General features: G+C 38.5%; 1 protein-coding gene across 11 annotated transcripts in view; it reads right to left on the bottom strand.

The window, feature by feature from the left end:
- PGM3 (phosphoglucomutase 3) overlaps positions 1 to 19,477 on the bottom strand; it is a 42,724-nt gene that overhangs the window by 19,870 nt on the left and 3,377 nt on the right. For 5 of the 11 annotated variants that reach the window (XR_276371.5, XM_065543788.1, XM_005552477.5 and 2 more), the window contains exons 3-11: positions 18,188 to 18,372; positions 16,588 to 16,655; positions 12,462 to 12,595; positions 11,355 to 11,550; positions 9,138 to 9,295; positions 8,091 to 8,174; positions 5,271 to 5,369; positions 3,671 to 3,784; positions 1,270 to 1,392 (exon numbers count right to left, since the gene is read on the bottom strand). Coding sequence is in view for 8 of the 11 variants with exons in the window: in XM_065543788.1 (XP_065399860.1) it covers positions 1,270 to 1,392; positions 3,671 to 3,784; positions 5,271 to 5,369; positions 8,091 to 8,174; positions 9,138 to 9,295; positions 11,355 to 11,550; positions 12,462 to 12,595; positions 16,588 to 16,655; positions 18,188 to 18,372 (1,161 nt within the window). In the remaining 3 variants the exon portion in view is untranslated. The remainder of the gene's footprint in view (positions 1 to 1,269; positions 1,393 to 3,670; positions 3,785 to 5,270; positions 5,370 to 8,090; positions 8,175 to 9,137; positions 9,296 to 11,354; positions 11,551 to 12,461; positions 12,596 to 16,587; positions 16,656 to 18,187; positions 18,373 to 19,477) is intronic. The other 6 variants (XR_012433643.1, XM_065543789.1, XM_074037586.1 and 3 more) reach the window with 3 other exon arrangements.

Genomic DNA, 19,477 nt, shown 5'->3' with positions numbered 1-19,477 from the left:
CAACATTTGTACAACTCTTCTTTTTCTTCAATCTATAAAGAATTACCTTTGACAAAAAATATTTCCACAAATGCTTAGAGTTACCACTAAGATAATGGCCAGTAAATACGACATGACTTTAAGTCCCATATCACACATAAAAACAGGATAAGTGGTAGCCCATTATATAAGAAAGCCGATAAGAATCTCTTAAAATATGCCAAAAATAATCAGAACAATCAACAGCCATTTCTGTGAACTGTGGCTTTAGTACCTCCAATTGTCTTTCACAAATTCTGTTGGTGAATGTGTAAACTGGCATAAACATGTACAGAAATCAGTGAGCAATTTATCTGAATTCTCTCCCTCAGGAAGTATTCTGTGAACTAAACATAATGCAGAGTAAGTATTTTCACTTGAAATGACAGGGGATCTGAGTTTTGCTTCAAAATAATGTTGGGGCCAGGCGCAGTGGCTCACACCTGTAATCCTAGCACTTTGGGAGGCCAAGGGAAAAGGATCACTCAAGCTCAGGAGTTCGAGACCAGCCTGGGCAACACAGTGAGACCTCGTCTCTAAATAAAATACCCAAAAGAGTATTGGGAGGGGGTATGGAGAATGTATAGGGCAATAACTGAAATCTGCTGAAGATGGGTACACAAAGTTCATTATGTAGTTTCTCTACATTTATATCTGTTTTTAATTCTCCATAATAAAATCTCTTTAAAAATGTGATGCATTCATATTATTTATTATATAATAAAGTTGGAAACCAAATACTTCTCAAACAATAGAATGCTAAGTAAATGAACTTACTCTATAATTTTTTTCAGCTGTAAGATAATACCGTTAGATATCATAAGACCTTCTTTTTTTTGAGATAGCATCTCACTCTGTCGCCAGGCCGGAGTACAATGGCATGATCTCGGCTCACTGCAACCTCCACCTCCCGGGTTCAAGTGATTCTCCTGCCTCAGCCTCCTGAGTAGCTGGAACTACAGGTGTGCGCCATCACGCCCAACTAATTTTTGTATTTTTAGTAGAGACAGGGTTTCACCATGTTGTCCAGGCTGGTCTCAATCCCTTGACCTCATGATCCACCCACCTTGGCATCCCAAGGTGCTGGGATTACAGGCATGAGCCACTGCACCTGGCCCACAAGGCCTTATTTTCTGTGTATCATGTGTGTATGTACAGAATGAAATAGGAAACATTTGTCAGTGAGACATAGAATTGGGATAATAGGTTTTACTTAGCTAATATGCAAAAAAGTTAAAGTTTCTCTCACACCTGAACTTTAAGTTGTCTGTTTGGAAGATCTGTATAGAGAGCATCCCACTGTTGCACAGTCAAGCCCTTCAGAGCCAAGATTGCCTCAATCACCAGCATGTCAGAAATAGCATCACCAGCTGCCTGCAAAATGGGGAAACAAATGGAAGAAACCACTTAACACAAGCAAATCTTGGAAATGGATGTTTTTCTTAGAAAACCAATCACAGTACAGGTTGAACATCCTTAATCTGAAACATGTTGAGGGCCAAAATAACGTCACAAGTGAAAAATTCCACACCTGGCCTTCTGTGATAGGTCAGTCATGTGGGTATACAACTGCTAGGTGTGGTGGCACACACCTACAGTCCCAGCTACTCAGGAGGCTGAGATGGGATGATTACTTGAAGCTAGGTGTTTGAGGCTGCAGCGTGCTGTGATAATGCCTGTGAACATCCAGTGCACTCCAGCCTGGGCAACACAGCAAGACCTTGTCTCTTAATAAAAAAACAAATGCACTCCTGACCTCACTGTCAGGAATTCAAAACCAGCCTGGCCAACACGGTAAAACTCCATCTCTACTAAAAATATAAAAATTAGCAAGGTGTGGTAGTGGGCACCTGTAATCCCAGCTACTCGGCAGGCTGAGGAAGAACTGCTTGAGCCCGGGAGGCAGAGGTTGCAGTGAGCCAAGACTGCGCCACTACACTCCAGCCTGGGCAATAAAGCAAGACTCCATCTCAAAATAAAACAAAAAACCCCACTAAAGGCAGGCCCACAGTTCATTCAGCATCCCCAAGGGAAAAAGACTCTGTCAGCCTCCTTCAGCTATGATACATCGTTTCCATGCATGCCAGATATGTATCATATTTTTTACTATTAAATACTTGTGTGTGAATAAGTATAAAAAATGTTGCTTATTGACAGCATATAAATTCAGAGTCAGGAATGATGGTGATGCCAAACAACCACAGATTGTCCAATGGATGGCTGAGAGTGACACCTTTGCTTTCTGATGGTTCAGTAGACACAAACTTTGTTTCATGCACTAAATTTGCAGTATTCTATAAAACCTTTAATCTTATGTAACATATATGAAACAAAAGAATTTAGTGTTTTCGACTTGAGTGCCACACCCAAGATGTCACATTACATATATGCAAATATCCCAAAATCCAGTGAATCTGGAACCCAAAACACTTCTAGTCCCAAGCATTTTGGATAAGAGATACTCAGCCTATATCCTATGCTTTCTCACATGCAGCATGATTAACTGAAGTGTTTTTGTGGATGGATAAATATGAACAATGAGATGGAGATCTCCATGGAAGACAATGAAAGGTGTAACAAAGAATACTGAAACTAGCTCTTGAGAAACTTGCCTTTAGTACTCCTTATCTATAAAATGAAATTAGACTGGATAACTCTAAGGCTCAGCCTAACATTCCATCACTCATTTTTCTTTATAATTACATCCCTTTTGAGATATTACCCCACAATGATAGAAAGCATCAAGATAAAATGGAGAAATAGGAGCTTTGGTATAAGATATAACTGAAGATAGATCTCTGTTTCTTCACTTATAAAAGGGAATTACAGTAACACCTCTCCCTGTGTTACTGCAAGGATTACACAGTAAGGTATATAAAGTGTCCAATGTGTGCAAGACAGTCAAATAACTGAATCGCTTTCCTCTACCCTGAGTACTGCTTTTCCACTGCCAAATGACACTCCAACCCCAATCCCAACTAACCCACATGTATGTCCTTTGTCAGTGAGACAACTAGTTATTTTTTTTTTCTTTTTGAGACGGAGTCTCACTCTGTCGCCCAGGCTGGAATGCAGTGGCACGATCTCGGCTCACTGCAAGCTCTGTCTCCCGGGGTCACGCCATTCTCCTGCCTCAGCCTCCAGAGTAGTTGGGACTACAGGTGCCCGCCACTATGCCCAGCTAATTGTATTTTTAGTAGAGACGAAACAGTCACCCTGTTAGCCAGGATGGTCTCGATCTCCTGACTTCGTAATCTGCCGCCTCGGTCTCCCAAAGTGCCGGGATTACAGGCATGAGCCACCGCGCCTGGCCTGACAACCAGTTATTTTTACTTAATTTCCTCGAGGTTTGGTTAAAAAAAATAATAATAATATGTATGTATACACTGAGTAGCTGAATCTGTGATCCTAGGTAGAAGCTACTCAATATACTTGAAATTTCCCATCATAAGATGTAGGGGAAGGGAAGCATATTAAAAAATGTTCTGTCATTCCATTTCATTATAAATCTCAACTGAATACACCACTATTGCAAGGAAGCCACCAGGCCAGGACGTCTCTACTTTAATTTTGTATGCACCCACACTCTGTTCTATCCATCTTCTGAATAAAGTAAAGGTAACCAAGAGTCCACTGCCCCATCAGTTCTGACCTGGTTAAACAAGTCAATAATGTTTTCAAGCATCTTAGCAGCTTTTCTTTTCTTATCTTCCAGTTGTTCGGCTGATTGTTTTATCTTCATTTCAACAGCTGTACTAAACAGTGCCTGCAGCAAAAGCATATAAAATCAGTCTCAATACACTATCCAAAACCTAGTCATAAATACTATTATTCTAGCTAACCCACTTTTCCCTCCTAGTCAATCTGGAGAAACAGGGGAAAAATAGTGGCAGCCTTAAAATGTATGAAATTAATGTAAGATCACATTAAAACCCAGAGGATAGTACTAGGGGAAAAATTTTATTTGTGGATTATATAACTGGCTATAAAAATTTAAACATCTGATTACAAAGAAAACACCACCTTGACAAGAGGCGAACACACACAATAAGTTCATGTTTTCCCTTCAACCAGCTAAGTCATTTCTGTGCAACCAGGTTACTTAGAGCCTGTCTGTATCCTTTATCCTTTGAAGGAAATAATTCATTGTGACTAGTACAGTTTTATTCTAAAACTTAAGGGTATGAGCTAGGCAAAATTGAGAGTTCCTAGTATTTATCAAAATATGGCAAATAATATCATGGATAGTCATTACAATATATAATTAATCATGCTCCTCAAGAGTCTTACCTCATTTGGAAATACCTTACCCATCTTTTTTATTGCCGTCTAGAGGCCTAATACTGAGCAAGATTAGCATACTATGCTCAACTACTTGATGAAATACATTTTTCTTGATAAAATAAGGCACAGGCTAGTCACCTGTTTTTGTGAAGTTTTACTGGAACACAACCACACCCATTCATTTAAGCTAGATCAGCAGAGTTGAGCAGCTGTAACAGAGACCTTATGGCCTGAAAATCCAAAAATATTTACTGTCTACCCTTTAGAAAATAATTTACCAACTTCTCCATTAGATCACTAAAGTTATATCTTAATTGCATTTTGCAGGAACTTATTTTTCCCCTTTTTATATTTATGCCCTCCAAAAGCCAATTTAAATTAATGAGGAAAATTATTCGGCTTAGATTCAAATGTTCTGATAGCCACCTCAAGTGCATTCATTAAATGAGGTGAGTATAAAAACATTTTTAAAATATTCTGAAATTATGAATCTACAAAAAACTACTTAACTATACACTTTAAAATGTAATTTTATGTAAAATATAAATTGAAACATTTTATATGCCTATCACTAGTTACCTTAAATTCATTTTCATTTCTTATTAATTATCAACTTTCCAACACTTTGCAATTCACCATAGCGACTGAATTTTTCTTTTCCTCTCCTATGGCTAGCCGAAAAGTGCATAGACAACATGCTTATAACAAAATTAAGAACTGTAAAATTTAAAAAAAAAACTATTCAAAACACCTTAGTGTATCTCTTCACATTGAAAGAAGAATCATTACCAAGTAAAAGAGTATCACAGTTTCATAATACATCAATATATAAGATAACCAAAGGATCTTTTTGTCACATCCAATTATTTCAACAAAGTACAATATTACCTATTATTACCCCCCAGATACAGAAATCTCATTATAAAGAAAAGTGCCACCTAAGGCCAACTGTAATTAAGAGAACTTACAGTGCCATGCCCATTTGCTTCAAAATAAACTCCAATGTCAAACTCTTGAGCCTTGTGGTGCAAATGTTTTACACCAGTCTTAGTGCAATAGACAGGTACCTGTAACACATGCATTTAAAGAAATACAGCAATTACTCAGATGTCAAATGTTCCCTGCATACCGAGTATCCCAGAGACACAAAGGGGATCAAAACATACTGGGGCCGAGTCCAGTGAGGAAGACGATTAAGCATTAAAATACAAAATGGTATGTATACAATGGGAGTGTGAACACACTCTGGAAGCACGTGTCCAGGGGTAAAGCACGGTGAGAGAGATGAGGGTCTCCTTATAAGACACGAAAGATTACAAGTGGGGGCGTGACATGACCTAACAGTTTTAGAAAGCTGTTTAGCTACAGTGTGGAGAATAGCTTAGAGCAGAATTGCAAGTTTTTTCTGTAACAGGCCAGACAGTAAATATTTTAGGCTTTGCAGGCCATATGGTCTCTGTCACAATTATTCTGCCATTACAGTGCAAAAGCAGCCACAGACCATACATAAACAAATCAACATAGCTCTATTCCAATAAAACTTCGTTTACAAATAGCGGCAAGTTCAATGAGAAGGTTGAGAAATGGAATCAGGAGGCTTCTAGGACTAATCCCAGTAAGAAATAGTGGCTGGATCAGCAACAGTGAATAGGGAAAGTCAAGAATGGATGGATCTGAGAGAGCTTTAAGAATGGTTAAGGAAAGACTGATAGTAGAAAAACTGCAAAAGAAAGATCAGCATTCGATTGGATGTAGGAGACCTCAGGAATCGCAAGAGCTAAAAATATTTCATCTGGAAGACAGTGAGTTGAGAAGTAACAGTTTCTTAAACTAGGTTATTTTATCTGTAATAAATGTTTAAGACAGAAAATGAAAATACTAAAGCAATAACCCAAGTACTGTGAAATAACCCAATCCCTGTGAAAGGCAGGCAAATGGGTCCCAGATGGAATCCCTTGAATGAGCTTATTATAACCATACATTAAAATCAGGTCATAAACTAGCAGCCTCAAGATACATTTCATTTTGCTCAGCCACTGTTTCCTTTTTAGGCTTTTTTCCTGGTATACATATAAATTTTCAGTCAGACACTGTTTCTTTTTTTAAAAGTTGGAAATTCACATGAAAATTCAGATTTCCTGCTTCTCTTGAAGAGTGTGACTACAGTTGACATCATCTGGCACACTTCCCTGTTTTTAGCCACCTGCTGCCCTCATTCACTTTACCTGTCCAAATTCTGCAGGAATCTGACTTTATAATTCCTGCTTTCTAGAGAATGGAAAGGTAACTAAAACTAGTATAAATGCCAGAACTTGAAACAAGGTACAAAAAAGTTGGAGAACTGCTCGTTAATGAGAAAATATAGGCAAACAGGCTTCCAGTTTTGTCCATGAACCCTGGTAACTCTCCGATCAAGCAGTGTGGTGCCAAGGGTGGTCATCTGGTGGACACCGGAGAAATAATTAGAAACAGAAATCTCCTACCACTCCAGAAAACCTCTCCAAAAAAAAAGGGCAAGAAACAGTTTTATTACCGAATAAGTATTAAGCCAAACTGATGTTCAATCACAAGCTAATTTGCTAAGAGATAGCAAAGATAAATGCTCACTCTTTAATATAACCAGCAGACACATTCCAATCCAATTTCCGAAGATAAAAGATGGCTAATGACAAAAATTCTCTCCTTGACCAAACTTTAGTCAGGCTCACCTAAGCCTGACTAGGCGTTGTCCTTAGGCTTGTCTTCCAATAGCCCGATTTTAATAAGAGTCATGCTAAGTGAGCTTAGCGAGAATCCCTCATCCTGATATATGACCACTCGTGACATCTGATCTGAGTTCTTATTCTCCACCATCCCCCAGGTAGTATGTGACCGCGCTGGCCTACCTTCAGCAAAAGTCCTGTTAGATCAGTTTAGCTAAAATACCACCCACTTACCCTCATGTTTCCTCTCAGTAATTTTTCATCCACTGACCACCACCTGCCCCCACACACCCTGCTCCTTGGCTATAAAACCCCACTTTTCCTTACTATATTTGGAGTTGAGCCCAATCTTTCTCCTATCACTGCAAAACTCCATCACATTAGTCCCTGTACCTATCACAACAGTCCTGAATCAAGTCTGCTTTACCATTTTAACAAGTGTTATGAATTATTTTTTCTTTAACACTAGTCCTCAAACAGGAAAACTTGACAACACCATTTGTCACACGTGTCTATCCTAAACTTACCTGGTAATAGGGATGGCCACCTGTGTTAACCGCCCTTCTCTAAGGGAGTAATAAAACTTTTCGTACCTCTGTGACAGGTAGATAGTTACAAATTGGACCCAAACACCTAAGTTAAACTCTCCTGCAACTGGGAGATAGGTGAGCTATCTTCCTTGATGTTTATATTTGAAGTTGGTGACTCTAGGACCTTAAACAAAAATATTCCTGAGCTGTAAAACTGGCTTATTAGGCCTTTAGAAAGATTTACATTCATTACAAAGGTGCAGAGAAAGAATTCACAAGTTTTCTAAAGGAAAACTCCAAGAAAAGGAAAGAAGTTTTCCTTTTTTCATCAAGGAAACTAAATTTTTTCTTATTTATTTCTCTTTACCTTTACATGAACAGCAGCTCAGCTTCATGCACTACAACATAATCACTTTTATGAAGGCAGTATCTTCCTCACAGAAACATGATACTAATTAAGAAACTATCAGAAAACAAAAATAGTTCAATACCTTCATAACTTCAAGACACATGATATTAATTCAGAAACTACCAGAAAACAAAAATGGTTCAATACCTTCATAACTTCTTCAAGATACCGTGTTGAACTTCCATTTGCATATGCAGTTTGTACAACACCAATATTCAAACTTTCTCCAATCTAGACAAAAACAGTGATACTTAACTTGCCATCAAAAGTATCGTCTACGAAAACAAATATAATGAGAGTTCTAAAGGCTAACAAAATTATCAGTCAGTTCAGTTGTGCCTTAGTTTATGCCATAAATGTCTGACTGAAAATTTACATGTATACCAGGAAAAAAGCCTAAAATACATTTGAGCACTATTTAAAGCAATTCTATGAGAAATCCTCTTTTAAGAAGCCTGTATCTCCTGATCCTCACCTCTTTAATTTTTTAAATAAAAGTATCTGGCCAGGCACAGTGGCTCATGCCTGTAATTCCAGCACTTTGGGAGGCCAAGGTGGGTGGATCAACTGAGGTCGAGAGTTCGAGACCAGCCTGGCCACCATAGTGAAACCCCATCTCTACTAAAAATACAAAAATTAGCCGGGTGTGGTGGCATGCACCTGTAATCCTAGCTACTTGGGAGGCTGAGGCAGAAGAATTGCTTGAGCCCAGGAGGCAGAGGTTGCAATGAGCTGAGATCGCGCCCCTGCACTCCAGCCTAGAAATTTCCAGTTACGTTGTATACTTAAAGCTAGCCTGAGATTTATTTCTAATATAGCAAAATGAAACAAATCTCACATTACTAAGCTTATCATAATCAGTTAATATATCAGATGATGAGATTTCCTCTTAGAATTTAGGGCTTTTATGGAGTGACCACAGAACTCTCATCAAAGTTTCAATTATGATGGAAGCAAAACTTCCTAAAGCTTCAAATCACAAAACTCGGCCAGTATAAGGAAGAAAAGAGTACCTTCAGGTTCCAAAGCCTCAAATGTTCAAATGACTGGGTATTACCACTGCTCTTTTTTGAATTTTCTGCCCATTAATGTAAAGAATTTGTCATAAATTTTGCCTTTCTGACAAATAACAATAAAATATGGAACTATTTCACTAAGTCTTGTTTTAGAGGGTAGCCAATCCCCCCACCATACCTCCACCAGGAGCTCTTTAAGGAAACTGCTAATTAACGTTGCTATCTTGTCTCCATCTATGAGATGAAATTGGCCATCTGCATCATGGTAGTAATAAACAATTCTGTCTGCATCTCCATCAAAAGAACAGCATCTTTCATTGGACTTAATTTCCATTCCTAGCACACAGGATAATTTACATGCATTTCAGTCTAAGAATTTATTATAAAGTTTTAGAATTTTCTCTTAAAATTATCCTCCTAAAAATCAATGTCTTAATCTTTAACTAGTATATAATCTTTAAATAGTACATAGTTTATTAGTGATTTTTACAGGTCAAATTCTTTCACTGCAAAGTGAAAAAAGGAGCATTCAAAACCTATGCTGAAATATGCTATACTACTATTATAAAATTCCATTTTATAAGCAGGTTGGTTTGGCTAGACAGGTATCCCATAAAGTTTTTTTGAAAGCTACATTTCTGAATGTAATTTACCTAGCACTGTGATCTCCTTTACAGAGAAAAAATAATCAGCACTAGATGAGGTATGTGCTTTAATTCTACAGAAATGATTTTTATTTGTTCATACCACCAATAAAAAGAAACACTGGTAATTAAGAGCAAAGAATTATAACTTTGAGAGATAACTGGCTTATGAAATTTACATAAAGTTGCTGAAATCTCAGCAATTGTAGCATCAAATTTATTAGAAAATTTGGCTATTCCTTAGCCATGACAGCAGCAGAGTGACAAATCCAACATGAGGCAACTAAGAAGTAAAAGGCTTTTGTCAGGGATAGGATCATAAGATTGACAAAAGGACACGATGCAAGCTTCAGGAAAGCAAGGACTATGGTTTTGTTCATACTGTAGTCCCAAAGCCTAGAGCATAGAGAGTAAGAGCTCAGTATTTAATAAATGGATAAATAAGTGGCAGAACTGAACTGTCAAGTAAATGTCAAAACAAGCAATTTAATGAAAAGGAGCTCAAATTGGTTGACTACACTGACATTTTAAATGCTTATTAAGTAAGGCATAATAACATGAATGAATGAGGCAACTGGATGATGAAGTCTGTAGAGTTCTAGAATGCATGTCCTATTTAAGGGGGGCAGCATCTATCTGACTGCAGTAGACTAATGCCATGTGTGAACATTTTCTGATTTTGGTAAAGAGATGCTAGAGATTCCAATATGTAAGAGAAGTCACGGAATTTTTAAACAGTGGCACACAGACAAACACACAAATACAGCCAAACAAAACATAACTGCAAGTGAGGTTTGTCCTAAGCAAATAATGTAGGGTCTATAATGCAGATAAATCCAGAACACCTCTTACTACAACTAAAATCTGAAGAAAAGTTCCTCCTCCTACTCTGCACTGAGTGGAAAACACTGATTACTAACAACTGTATAAGCAGTTACATTCGCTTTCCATAGTGTATCTAATTCAGACAAGGTATCTAATAATACTTACTATGCTACCCTCTAGACCTGATTCTCCAAAAGGGATCCCCAGACAAGCACCGTGAACAAAGCCTGCAAACTTGATAGAAATGCAAATTTCTAGGCGCGGTGGCTTAAGCCTGTAATCCCAGCACTGGGAGGCCGAGACGGGCGGATCACGAGGTCAGGAGATCGAGACCATCCTGGCTAACACGGTGAAACCCCGACTATACTAAAAAATACAAAAAACTACCCAGGCGCGGTGGCGGGCGCCTATAGTCCCAGCTACTCGGGAGGCTGAGGCAGGAGAATGGCTAAACCCGGGAGGCGGAGCTTGCAGTGAGCTGAGATCCGGCCACTGCACTCCAGCCTGGGCGACAGAGCGAGACACCGTCTCAAAAAAAAAAAAAAAATGCAAATTTCTATCATATGCAAATCCTATGCCAGACCTCCAGAAACTCAGAAGTGGAGCCCAGGAATCTGTGTGCTAACAAGCCCTCAAAGTGATTCTGACGCATGCCAGTTTGAGAACCACTGCTCTAGAATGCCATTTCCTGACTTTGCTTTCCTCACCTGATTTCCTGTAGACTATGAGGAGTGGTGTGATTTACAGGCAGAGAGAGCAGACCATGTTTCAATTGCTCTGAGAATGGGAAGATTTCTCAGTGTCTAAATGTGGCAGAACCAGGAGTAGCTGCATGATTCTTAACTCACTTTACCACCTTCGTTTATAAGTGAGATTCGCCTCAAAGAGCATTAAAAACAAATTTTTACAGTGCTAGTACGACATACCCTGTGGAGGTTTCTGATGACTTTTCACAAAGTCAGCTCCACATAAATGATTGAGTTTCCCCTTGGACCCATCATTAAACAGCTGAACTGACAAGCCCTGTGAGAAGTAGTGTTCCATTTCCCTTAGCTTCAGGGCCCCTATGCCATTTGCACAGTCAACCTTAAGTGATCTGTATTCATCTCCACTGCAGGAAGCCTACAAAGGAAAAAGACACATGGAAGAAAAATTTCAAGTTATAAAAATAAATGTGAAATATAAAGCATATATACATATGTGCATAAGTAAATATTCAGTTAACTCATCTATTTTAATTTTTATATTTTATCAATTATAATTAATTTTATCAATTTTTAAAATTATAAAACACTAAAGTAAAATTTAAAAACACCTGGAACAATAGAAGAGTTTTGCTGATTGAACAACTGATAGCATAGAGCTTTGTTAAAATTTAGTCTCAATTAACAGGGTCCCTTAAAAGTAATATTACAAGGCAGCCATTCAAATGCAAGAATAAGCACACAGACAAATGGGCAGTAATGACATGTCATCCTTTTTACAGTATGTAACATCATCAAGCAGATTTGTTTTTTTTCTAATTGTCTCCTCTCCCAGCTATCCTCACCCCAAATTTTAAGTTCTATGAGAGCAAGGGCTTTTAGTTAATTGTGCCTGGTAAGGACATACACTTAGTATTTGTTGATCAAATGAATTATACTTCTCAAATCTCTCCACATTTAACAAGCCAATATACCTAGAAGAAAATCTCAATAGTAGATGCCTCAGGTATTAAGCCAGTAGCACCTACATTAACTAAGATCAAATTCATCTGAATGAATACTTATGATAACCATCGTCAAGACCCCCACCATGTTTTCTTCCCCAAAGGATCTCAGAATGTACTACGTGCTTTGCCAAGTAAACACCAATGTAAGTTAGCAGGATACATAGACCAGAACCTTGAGTAGCCCTAGAGCAAAACAAAAAAGGAGATATGCAGCATTTTTGGAAAAGGAAGGAGGAGGCATGACAAAAAGATAATCTGTTCAGTAGACTATGTTACTTTATTCATTTGTTTGAACTCTAACCATGTTCAATAAACTTTTCACCTGTTTGGTGAGTTCCACAAAAGCCTTAGAGAGTTTCTGGTAGTAACCTTCTATAGTTGCCTTTCCATATCGACCACCCGTGTTTCGACAATACACCATGTAGTGCAGCTGGGGTGTTGTTAACAAGCCATAATCTGTCGTAGAAATACAAAAAGCAATTCACCACATTTCTTAACAAAGAGAAAAAAGTTTAAATGCATTCATACGTAGGAATTTCAGGGTGACAAATCCTTTTTTGTCATCTCAGACATCTTAGAAAACATAAAAATGATCTTAAAAAGAAATATAAATGACCATTAGTAGCCAAAAAAAAAAAATCATTACATATAAACAGTTAATAATGTAAATATAAAGCAATATAGACAAGTAATAATTGAGTTCTGTTTCCAGTAACATTGCAAACTACATAATTCAGATGAATCGTCCTCCTGGAAACAACTAAAATGCTAGATAAAAGACAAAAATCTCCTTTTAAAAAGAACTACAGTGCTGACAAGTTACAGAATTATCAGGCCGAAACATACCTGAAGGCAAGAACTTCAAGATCTAAGCTAGTCTGGAAGCCAGTTTTGTTCTGAATTAATTCCTCTAAACTAGAAATTGAGCTACGGTTTTCAGAGCAAAAAAAGCCCACGGTGATCTAAGATGCAGAACCCAGTAGAAGACTCTCATGAAGCTGAAATCCCAAAGAACTATACCTTCAGTGTGAGGATGAGTCAGAAATTAATCACCCCATGTCACCACTCCCACAACAGTTATCTTAACACTAAGCAGGGAAGAGGGGAAAACCCATTCTTGAAGAGCTATTACCAAGCACAGGCCCTCGCATGAATATCCTGCCCAAACATACATAACCGCAGGAGTCCAAAGGAACTTTGTCATGATTTTTTTTTTTTCTGAGATGGAGTTTCGCCGTATCGCTCAGGCTGGAGAGCACTGGCACAATCTCAGCTCACTACAACCTCTACCTCCCAGGCTCAAGGGATTCTCCTGCCTCAGCCTCCCAAGTAGCTGGGATTACAGGTGCCTACCACCACACCTGGCTAATTTTTGTATTTTTAGTACAGACAGGGTTTCACCATGTTGGCCAGACTGGTCTCAAACTCCTGACCTCAAATGATCCACCCACCTCGGCCTCCCAAAATGCTGGGATTACAGGTGTGAGCCACCATGCCCGGCCTGTCATCAATCAATTTAAAGTGAACCCAGCCAGTGCCCCAGGTACCCAGCAGAAGCCAAAGACTAAATTTTACCAAAGGACTGTACTTTCATTGTAAACCTCAAAAACATCCCGTAATTTTCAAAAAAAAAAAAAAGAAAGAAAGAAAACCAGCTTACAGTTAAACATAGCTAACTTATAAGAAAAGCACCATGAGCAAAAAACAAAGAAAAATGGATAGCAAACTGGACCAGTAACCAATAAGTAAATATTCAGTGACTAAACCTGTCAGTTGGACCTGAACCTCAAACACAACAATTTGACTGGAGGCAAAAAGGAGTCACTTTAAATTCTTGAGCCCTGAAGTGATTTAATAGAAATGGTACCTTATGAAGGCAACCTTAGCTCTGGTATAATGATGAGATGGGAGGAGATGGAGAAGCTCAAAAAATGCAAATAAGAGCTTAGGTTAGCTTAATGGAAGTGTTTACTAGAGGAACCCATTATTCTAAAAGACATGCTAAAGGAAGAAACAAAATAATTTTATGACCAATATCAAAATTACCAAAGAAACATTTACTAAATGACTAGTTTATGTACCCAATGAAAAGGATTATCTATCCAACTCATCAACTCAGAAACCTGGAATGTGTTCTTCACAGTTCTGTTCTCCCCATATACCACAAAATCCTTTGAATGCAATACTAATTTTTCAAGAGTGGCCTAGCTGGTCTCTTTCCTTCTTACAACTCTCCTTTCTCTTCTCTCTACAACAAACAGAGGGACTGGCTTAAATGAAAATGTGATCATATCACTCTCTTGCATAAAATCCTTCAATGGAGTCCCACTGCATCTGGAATAGAGCCCAGGTTCTTGCCATGACCTCCAAGGTTTCGTATGAATTAGCCCACCTTACCTCCCTACTCTTCTCCTAACCCCCATTCTCCCTACATTAACCTTTTTTCATTTCCTGAAATACACTAAGCTGAAGAGAGAAATGAAGGAAAGCTTTAAAAAATTACCCTCAACATTTTCTAGACTAAAACACTAGAAGAGTGATCGTTCTAGAGATAGAATGAAAATGCTGAAAAAGACAACCATTCTGGGGATGACAGAAAGAATAGTTTGGGGCAAGGTGAACACGAGATAGAAGCAGGCCACCTAAGGGAGAACACCATTCAGACCAATGCTTTACAAATTGCAGGCCACAGCCTGCCAATGGGCCATGGAATTTACTGAGACACAAACCAGCATTTGTGCATTTTAAACAGATGATTGCATGTCATGTAGGAATGATGAGCATTGTTTATTCAAACTATTATTTCAGTTATACATACAAGCACACATTGACATGTCATGACACATAATGGGTTTCTTACTATGGGTTGTGATACACAGTGAAACAGAAACAGACTACTAGAGGGAGGTACACAGCAGGTAGTAAAACATGTTTGATGAATTAATAAATGAATGAGGCCAGGCACGGTAGCTCATGCCTGTAATCCCAGCACTTTGGGAGGCCAAGGTAGGCGGATCACAAGGTCAGGAGATCGAGACCAGTCTGGCCAACATGATGAAACCCCATCTCTACTAATACAAAAATTAGCCAGGTGTGGTGGCACATGCCTGTAATCCCAGCTACTCAGGAGGCTGAGGCAGGAGAATCACTTGAACCAGGGAGTCAGAGGTTGCAGTGAGCTGAGATAGAGCCACTGCACTCCAGCCTGGCGACAGAGTGAGACTCCATCTCAAACAATAAATAAATAAATAAGTAAGGTAGCTCAAGCTATAGCAGTAGAGATAATCATTCAGAAATCATGCAGAATGAAAGAGAGTCCCGAGGAATGTCCTCCCCGAAAGAGACAGAGAGGAGCCAACAGAGAAGACCAATATGGAATAGTGGCCAAGTAGAAGCTCAAAGAAAGAGCTTTAACATTATGGAAAGCTACAAAGCCTTCAACTGTAAGAACTTTAAAGCATAAATTATTAAAATTATTTTTAGATCACAGCCCCCTCTGAGTATCTGAGCAGAGGTACTTTTACACTCCCAGGGAAAGCGCTTCTGCGGACAACACTCTGTACATTGTATCATGAGATCCACAGGTCCTCTGCAGCAGTCCCAGACATGCCACAGAGGTCCCTGGTTAAGAATCCCTACTTTACAATATCCACAAGATTTGGCAATAACAATGCAGATGGATGCCAGGGGTGGGCTGGGGAGACATTTATTTCACGAAGAGGTAAGGATAGAGACTCACCTGCAGAAGGCTGAAGAATGACAGAAGAGGAGGAAACAGACAAGGTAAGCAGAGCAAGCCCTCAACAGAGGCCAGACTGACTGTGCAGGAAGGGAACACAGTCAGAACTCAGTCAAAGGAGGTTTCAAAGGTCAAGAGTGGATGTTTGTTTTAATGAGAAAGATATCACACCAGGAAAATATTCACCTCAAAACATAGTGGAGGCAGTGCCTTCACAATAGACAAAGTGTGAGAAGGGGATCCTAGTGTGTTGTTTCATTTAATTCTCTGTCATTTGATATAACATAAAGAACTACCTGTCAAAGATATTGCCCATCACTACTTGACAGGTAACAGCTGATTTCACAGGAGACCAGCTATTAGTGAAAACCTAATATTGACAAAGCTCCCCAGAATGATCATCTTCAAGTACTTAAAAAGGTTTTTATTTGAGGAAATTCAGCCTTACCAAAGTGAAGGAAGTTGTATTTGTTCAGAATTTCCCACCTATAATCTCCTATAGTACTGCCATAGGTAAAACAAAACATGCCTGCCCAGAAACAACCTGGAAGATTATATTTAAAGTTAGTATTTTTGTATCCAGGAGTTCATTTTTTAAATATTTTTTTGTTCATCTGTATTTCACACTTTTCTAAATAAATATACATTACCTTTGTAAATAAAAGTTTTTTAAAGATTGTTTAATTTCCAACTCAGGATAACTACATACCATGGAATTGACCTCCCAGAACAGTCACACCATCTATTACGGATTGTGAAAGTTTCTCACTGCTGGGCCTAGGAAAGAAAAGGAAGAAAATAATATATCCCATCCGGAAACTGGCAGGGTTGCTGGTTCTGCAAGCAAATGCCAAAATTACATGTCACAAATTTCAAAATAATAAGTTCCTTGTATCTGAACTGAAAGCTATAAACTCTGAAGATACTGGTAAATTAGAAGCATTTTCCAATAACCTTTCGCAATTTAGTTCTTGGAAAAATTTTGGCTTTTAAATGAATTTATAAAATAAAGGACACTCTTAACCACACCATACCCAAATACCTTTTCAAGTTTGACTATAGCAACATGTCTGAACTCTAAGAACAGTAACAATAAACATGGAATATACACAGTATGTATAAGACAGTTCTTGTATTAAGCCATCAAGGATAAAGAACCTGTTTTCCATTTTGTAAAGTCAGAACAAATTATCTATCTGAAAATAAAACAGATTAAAAAACTGCCTTGGCCAGGCACAGTGACTCACACCTGTGATACCAGCACTTTGGGAGGCCGAGGCGGGTGCATCACGAGATCGAGACCATCCTGGTCAACATGGTGAAACGCCATCTCTACTAAAAAATACAAAAATTAGCTGGGCGTGGTGGCACACGCCTGTGGTCCCAGGTATTTGGGAGGCTGAGGCTGGAGAATCGCTTGACCTCGGCAGGTGGAGGGCGCAATGAGCCAAGATTGTGCCACTGCACTCCAGCCTGGTGACAGAGCAAGACTCCATGTCAAAAAAATTAAAAAAAAAAAACTGCCTTGTGGGAAAAGATGTTTTATCACTTAGATTAGTTAATAGTTAAGAACCAAATACATGTGGGATGGCTTTACTGTGGTGGGATAACGTACTTCAGAACATAAGTTACTTGGCTATTTCTGCTACTATCATCGGTATCTGGAAAACCCTCTGGTAACACAACAGAGGGTAAGAAAAACCAGTCCAGGTATTGGAGACTGAGTAGAAATTTCCTTTTGAAAGAATCTCAGGTTAAAATCAGATCTTATGCAAAAGGAAATGCTACTGTTGCAAAGTATACTTTTCATCTAATATTTTACAAAAATACATTATTGTTAAGGAAGGCAAAAGCTGCGAAATAATATTATACTTTTCAGTGAGCTCCAGCATGGAAAAATCATATAAATATCTGAAACAATAATAACACAGATTATAAAGTAAATCTTTAAAAATAATGAGTTCAAATCATGTGTTATGACTCTGTAGGGAAGAAAAAAAACCTACAGAGGGAGTGGGAGACATTTATTCAGTGCTTCTCTTGTGTCAGGAAGTATTTTCCATATATTATTCTGCAGCTTGGGTTTTGGAGTAGGGTTTCAAACCAGAGTCAGACTCCAAACCCCAAGCTGCAGTTGTGACTTAGCTACCACAGCCTACTAAAAAGGTCATGCAGGTAGACATGCAACTCAGGGTAGTTCCACTTTACTTCTTTCCATTTGTCTTGGATTCAAACTGATACAATCGTTTATATCACGTTCCCAAAGCTTTTTTTTTTTTTTTTTTTTTACCAGTAACTCTTATCATCACCTGGTATCTCTACCAATAACTACAAAGGCATCTTGTTGCAGATTCACAGCTTCTTTCTCGCTGATGTCAATAAGCACTCTCTGCATATCTTGTTCCTCAGCATTTGCTAAACAGGTGGCATGTTCCTCCCAGGATGGTGCCAACATTTCACCCAAAGGATCAACCAATTTTACACCATTGTCTTCCTTAAAAGAAAAACAAACAAGCAATCTGTGCATACTCATGAGCTGAGTTGAGAGTAGAACGCAAAAGCTGTTTCCCTTCAACCAAAGACAGTGATGGCTGAGCAGCTTCAACAATAAACACCAAATATTAATACTGATATTTTATGTATCTATTACCTCATTAAATCCTCATGACACACATAAATCAATTAAACTAATAATCCTATTTTTAGTCCAATCTTACTTTGAGAAAACTGAGCTTCAGAGAGGTTAGGTAATTTGCTTATGACCATACAGCTAATAAATGTCAGTATTGATTAAAACAGCAAGTCTATCCGACTCGCCTAAAAACACTATGCCACACTAGCCTTTGTAAAAGGCTGTGATCTGTGCATTCACTATCAATAAACTGACTAGGGCACAAGTGGAGCAGAATAAGGGCACACAGAGATCCTTCTCACTGTGACTCGGAACTCCAAGAACACACTAGCCAGCTTGTCAACCAGCGGGTGGGACAGAAAGTGAAAACTGCCTCCCAACACTGTTCTGCTCAAATTCCTAGAAAGAAAATGTAGTTCACAGTGAATGTCACCTGAAAGAAACGAGAATCATTTTGAGAATGCCTCTGGAACTAGCAATAAATGTGGGGCTTTTCCTAGAAGTCGATCAGTCAATCAATTATGGTGATTTACATATTTAGAAATTTACACATTTATAGTGATCACATATTTGGACAAGCAATGCCCTTGTTTGGGGGAAGAGGAGGTTACAATCCTTCACAGACCTGCACCACTTTAACTTGCTGCTGATTTAGCTACAAAGGCAAAAATCCCACACCCCAAGCAATCAAATAGAAGCATATTATTCAAACCCTGTATTAATGGTCTACAGACAATACAGAACAATTACATTGTGTCAAGAGGTTGGCTAAGATATAGAAACAACCTAAGTGCACATAAACAGATAAATGGATGAAGAAAATGTGGTATATATACACAACAGAATATTATTCAGCCTTAAAAAAGAAATACTGCCATTTGCATCATGGTTGAATCTGGAAGACATTATGCTAAGTTAAATAAGCAGACACATGAAGACAAATACTGCAGGATCATAACATACATGT

Source organism: Macaca fascicularis, chromosome 4, assembly GCF_037993035.2.
Source record: "Macaca fascicularis isolate 582-1 chromosome 4, T2T-MFA8v1.1".
Classification (NCBI taxonomy): domain Eukaryota; kingdom Metazoa; phylum Chordata; class Mammalia; order Primates; family Cercopithecidae; genus Macaca; species Macaca fascicularis.
This window is presented reverse-complemented; position numbering and strand designations above follow the sequence as displayed.